General features: G+C 41.7%; 1 protein-coding gene across 2 annotated transcripts; it reads right to left on the bottom strand.

The window, feature by feature from the left end:
- Positions 1-2,480: 2,480 nt before the first annotated feature.
- Positions 2,481-5,839, bottom strand: cops6 (COP9 signalosome subunit 6). Of its 2 annotated transcripts, none has more exons than XM_061834299.1 (10): positions 5,662-5,839; positions 5,086-5,211; positions 4,850-4,981; positions 4,551-4,639; positions 4,407-4,469; positions 4,155-4,202; positions 3,951-4,065; positions 3,780-3,872; positions 2,948-3,048; positions 2,481-2,842 (listed from the first exon to the last, which is right to left on the bottom strand). In XM_061834299.1, the coding sequence occupies exons 1-10, from the start codon at positions 5,702-5,704 to the stop codon at positions 2,702-2,704; spliced, it is 951 nt and encodes a 316-aa protein (XP_061690283.1). In that variant the 5' UTR covers positions 5,705-5,839; the 3' UTR covers positions 2,481-2,701. The 2 variants fall into 2 exon arrangements, with proteins under 2 accessions (XP_061690283.1, XP_061690284.1); XM_061834300.1 differs by lacking the exon at positions 5,662-5,839 and adding an exon at positions 5,338-5,630.
- Positions 5,840-5,915: the final 76 nt, after the last annotated feature.

Here is a 5,915-nt window from a genome sequence, read left to right on the forward strand (position 1 = left end):
GTAAGCGAAAAAAGTACAGTACAATATAAATGTTCTGAATTCTTTGTTGGGTGAAGATTTTTTTAATGTAAAATGTGTGCCTTGGCTCAATAAAGATGGGGAAATTCTCTTGTCGGGCTGTATCTTCACACACGGGAATTGTTTTTAAAACGGACATTTTCAAAATGGACATTTTAAAGGGTTTGTTCAAAATGCACAATTGACACCCAGCAAAAAGGTTGATACTTGCCAATAAATATCACAAGCGTGACAAATCACTGTATGTCTCAATGAAGCTCTTCAACTCTCTTTAACATAGGTTGTTGGCATTGAGATGCCACAAGATGGCTCCAAGCTCAATACTTTAGTTTCTTTGACCTGTGCACTAAAAACAGCAACAATATGAATTTTTCAGTGAATAACCTCTGGTACACAATTTGAAAAATAAGAATAATCTGACATTTAACAGTTTTGTTCACACTGATCTGGTAATCTCAACACAGAAACCACACAAAGATTCTGTTCCAGCGATCTCAAATCAAGTCCTATAAGAATATCAGCGTGATCAAACGTGGTCTAACAAAAACCACAAAAAAGAAACACGGCCAGAGATGAGACTTGTACACTGGTGACGGTCATCAATAAAGACTTACTTTGAAAATACAAAAACACAACTACAGTAAGGAAATGTCTGCTTATTATTGATTGGCTTCATTTGTTTTGTGTCAAAATCCACAATCATAACACGGGCTGAAAAAAAAATATTAAACACGTCTAATATTGAAGATTGTCGGCGCTAAGCCATTTCTGACCTTTTGATTGCGACAAATTCACTTTTAACATACCTCAAACCACACGATACCCTTATAGGATTATTTTATCAGACATAAAGTAGTCTGACGTTTGTCACCCTTGGTCAAGAAGAGGCAAAATCAAGACAAAAACAGCCAGATTACTTTCATCATATTGTTGATGTTTTGAGATTATGAGAACAAGACGAGGTCTAACATTTCATCAAAAGTGGCCATTACAAGGGCATGTGGAGCAACTGGTTGGAGTGTTGGCCTCACAGTTCTGAGGACTATGAGGGGTTGTAAAATGTCACCAAATAGCAAATCTGGAAATGTCTTTTACAGCAGGGAAGAACTTGCCCTTTGCTCAGGTCTGGGATTGCAAAGTCTTACATTGAGCGCACGGTTGTGCTTGGGACTGCTTCAAGTGGCTTAAAAAAATGATGGCAGAGGCATTTATTGGCCAACAGGGCTAAAACATTTCAAAGATTCACTAAATGATTTACCATTTTACTATACAGTCCCCTCCAAAAGTATTGGACCAGCAAGCTCAAGTCCTTTGATTTTTTTGTAAATTGAAGACATTTGGGTGTCAGATCAAAAGATGAGACAAAAGTTCAAAACTCCAGCTTGTATTTCACGGTGTATAGATCTAGATGTGTTTAACAACTCAGAACAGAGCATCTTTTGTCTGAAGACACACAATGAACTTTAAAAGTGAATCATCTTTTCCTTTCGGCTTGTCCCAATTAGGGGTCGCCACAGAATGTCATCTTTTTCCATCTAAGCCTATCTCGTGCATCTTCTGCTTTAACACCCACTGTGCTCATGTCCTCCCTCACAACATCCATCAATCTTTTCTTTCGTCTTCCTCTCGCTCTCCCTTCCTTGGCAGCTCTATCCACAGCACCTTCTACCAATATACTCAGTCAGTCGCCTCTGGACATGTCCAAACCATCAAAGTCTGCTCTCTCTAACCTTGTCTCCAAAACATCCAACTTTGGCTGTCCCTCTAATGAGCTCATTTCTAATCCTATCCAGCCTGCTCACTCCAAGCAAGAACCTCAACATCTTCATTTCTGCTATCTGTTGTTTCTTCAGCGCCACCATCTCTAATCTGTACATCATTTGCTGGCTTGTAATAATCGCTTCTGGTCTGCGACCCACTGACTTCACCAGACTTGCAGTTAAATCCAGGATTTAGCCTCTTTCAGTTCTTGTTTTTTTCAGGGACTTTCTAGCATTATTAAGAACATGTATCTTGAATGTTTTTTCATTTTTTTTTTTTTTTTTTAAATCAAGAGCTCTCACAAGTCATAGGTTGCCCATTCCTGAGTAAAGCATCAAACTGTCAAATGACAAACTAAAAGTCACCAAAATGCAAACTATTGCTGGTTGTGTTCCGCTTTCTCGTCTCCCGACGCCACATGAGGTCATTAAGTCGAGTTCCGTTGTACATTTAAAGCGTAAAAGTGCTGACCTATCCACCGGAAGCCCCTCGCCTTCGCCCCACCCCACTGCCAAGCCTCCAGGGCTGTCAAACAGCAGGAAGAAAACTTCAAAAGCCAGAGAACAAATGAAAAATAAATAAACATATCACTGGGCTTTTAACAAGCGTGCTTAAAAAAAAAAAAAAAAAAAAAAAAAAAACGCAGCGCCCTTGTGTGTTAGAAAATGCTAACTGTCCTTTAAGGAGATCCACAAGTCACATGGAAAAACAAACAGTAAATCTTTTATTACATACAGAATGATCAAATCACAATAAACAAGGGGAAAATAAAATATATTTATGTCCAGTGGTAAACAAGAGCCTCTGTTTACTGGTGCCGCTAAGTGTTTTGGGCTACACTTGAAGCAGGGTTGAAAAGCTGCAGTGGATAAAGCAGGGACTTGACGCCGACCTCCCGATAAGACAAAAACTTGATGGCACGTCAGAAGAAAAGTCCTCTCATCCTGCGGCCGATGCCCTGTCGATCGTACAGGACGTTGAACTTGTTGATGAACTGGTTCATGCTGTTGCACGACTTGGTGATGGTGCCCAGGTAGGCCATGAGGCCCACGTCGTTGCATTGCTGCCGCGGACACAACATTGGATGGGGGGTGGGGGTTAGTTAGAAAGGCGCACATTTGTGATCACAACCAAAATAGCATTAGCAAAAGAGGGAAGGGGGTCTTACGTCGTAGAAGTCCGTTTTAAACTTAATAGTGCTTAGGACCGGCAGTCTGTGACACAGAGCGTTTGCTTCTCGTAGGATTTCGTGGTTGAACGGAACCTCTCCTGAAGGGCAAGAAAAAAAATATATATTTATTTAAGGAATGATCATTTTAAAGCAGTCAGCTAACAGGAACAAAAGTACTTTACTGGAGAAACAAAAAAACAACAAAAATGTAGAGAGCACTAAACACAAACATTCGCTAAGAAGGTTGAAGAAAACTATCACTCATGTATTGAAGTAACTGTCATACAAATGAGTTAAACTTTTGACAGACAGAAAATTTCTCCCTAGCAACAAGTGAATATGCAACACTTTAACATTACCTAGAAAAATTGTTTAAGCATACACTGAAAGTGAAGCCTTTCTGTTAAAGACCGAGCCCTGTCGTGAATGACAAAAATCAAATTGATAGACTGATAGGGATTTGAAATTGCGTACAGATGTCAAAGGACAACAGTGCAACACCTAAACTAAGAGGATCATAAAAGAGGACCATGCCTCTAGCATGTACACAATTGTTAACCCATGTTACAAAAAAAATGACTGCATTCAGTAGTTCAATTATTCAACAAAAACTAAACCACCTTAACACATGGCTCACACCAGCCTAACAACACGAACGTGACGTCACACACGGGGCTAACAAATTAGTAAAAATAAAAAGATTTTAACAATGCACTCTTGACCAAAGTTGCTTGAAATTTGATTGAAAAAACGACTAACACTTAACAATGTGACAAAGAGTCTCTATTAAAGCAGAAAGAACTGCTAAACTGGCTGCAGGCCGTCTCACCTGACTCCACCGCTTTGACGTACTCCAGAATGATCTTAACGCGACTGTGCAGCATCTTGATGGCGCTGTGCTGGGCAATGAGGTGCTCGGCAACTGTCGCGGGAAGCACCGCGAGCGGATTTCAGAAGCGGACCCCACGTGCAGGTTCCGCCGGTTCGCTCCGACTTTTACCTGTTGAGTTCTCGCCCGTGCCGGTGGCCGTCATGCGGGCCACATGGTCCACGCCGATCCTCTCTGCCTCCTCCGTGGCTAAAGTGTAATTCAGCTCAGCAAACAACATTGTGGCCTGTCAGAGGTGTGGGAGGTGGGGGAGTTTAAAAAAAAATGTCAGAACTAAAGCGTATAATTTGTAAACTTATTTGAAAGGAAACTTACCTCGCCACTGATGATGTCAATTACTGATTCAAAAACACTGACAGGTAGCTGAAGTACATAAAGACAAAATGGTTAGAATCTCTTGAGAATAAAAACCTACAGTTGAAAATTTTTGTTGTCTTTGAATTAATTTGTTTGATGACGGGAAACATTTAAGTGTTTAAAAAAAAAAAAAAAGAAACCCAAACCCACTTCCCAGAACGGACTGGGCTCGACTTTAAAGCGTTCAGCGTATGCAATGAAGCAACTCACATCAGTGTGTTTGGTCATGGGGTTCAGCTTGAGGAAGAGCGGACTCTCGATGATCTCACACACCTGACAGCAACGGAAACGAAAGCGGAGGTCACAGCATGGAAAGTGTGACGGAGGCTCTTTCCCCGAATAAAGCGTCCCCACCTGCTTGTGGATGTGGATGTCGGACACATCTGGGGGGCCGCCTGTGGTGTACCAACCCAAGAACTCCATGTCTTTGAACACCTGCTTGACTGTCACATGAAAACCACATGAAACACGATGACAGCCATCATCACTGTGTTGCACGTTACAGCTCATTTCTTGTAAATTATTATGTACGCTTTTCTCAGTTACAGTAATACTATTAAACAATGAGATCCCTTGAGTGACTTGAGTCCCCATGCTTGCCTATGCTGTGATTGTTTCTGCAATTCAGATACTGCCAAGGAACAACAACTCACACTGCTCCTCCTTAGTGTAGTAGTACTCCTTGTCAATGTGCACTTTGTCATCTGTCGTGTGTGACAAAAGCTCAAAGGAGTTCATCACTTCAATGTTTCGGCCCTCTTGCTTCCCAATGAGAGCCCCGATCACTGAGGATTTTAAACAATTAAGAGCGACACAACAACGACGACAACAACAAACGTACAGTAAATGGTTGGCACAAAATTAGCAGCATTGGAGGTGGAATGCTTACCTTGCATGGGTCGTCCCTCCTGTGAGCGGATGCGTATCCAGTGGTCGGATATGTTGAGGATAACCAGAGGGTGCAAGGCCACTGAGACACTGCCAGTCATCCCGGAGGCCATAACACTGGGGCTGGCTGTAGATGCGGAGTCAACCAAATAACACTTTCACGTGTGTCTCATAAAACAGTTTAAACCACAAGTTCATTTCTCAACACCAGCAGTCCCACAGAATACACAGTTTGATCACAATACAAAATTACATTTTCAATGGCGTTAATAGAAGAAGAATGCTTAAAGGTGTCACGGAAACTCGGGGAACTCTTACTAACTGCAAATCTTATCCGTCTGTGCAATGACAGATTAAACGTAATAAACAAGAATGAAATATCGCCTCAAACTAATTCATGTGTTGACAGCTTGGAACCACAGCCGCCCGTCAGCAAACTCCCACCGGGATCGTTCACCCCGCGTATTCGCCAACGGCGACGGACAAATACGCGTTTGAGAACCAACAACAATTGTTAGCGTCCGTATTCGTATCGCTGTAGTGGTAAAGGTTATTGAATAGGTGCTTAAGGACTCGCCTGCCCCGTCCACTTCCATTCCACCACCGTTGCTAGTCGCCATCTTGTCCGGTGAACGGCGCCTGCGCAATGTTGAATATTGATTTACATTTTGGCTAGCGTGACCGTGAGGTTTTATATCATTTAAATTATTCAACAGTTATTTGTTCCTACGAATCATAAACCTGTTTGAAAATAAATAAACACACAAATAAAATGTACGATTTTCAGACATAAAGGTTGAAACAATTAAAATGGGAAAGTTTCGTCTAGGC

Source organism: Syngnathoides biaculeatus, chromosome 11, assembly GCF_019802595.1.
Source record: "Syngnathoides biaculeatus isolate LvHL_M chromosome 11, ASM1980259v1, whole genome shotgun sequence".
Taxonomy (NCBI): domain Eukaryota; kingdom Metazoa; phylum Chordata; class Actinopteri; order Syngnathiformes; family Syngnathidae; genus Syngnathoides; species Syngnathoides biaculeatus.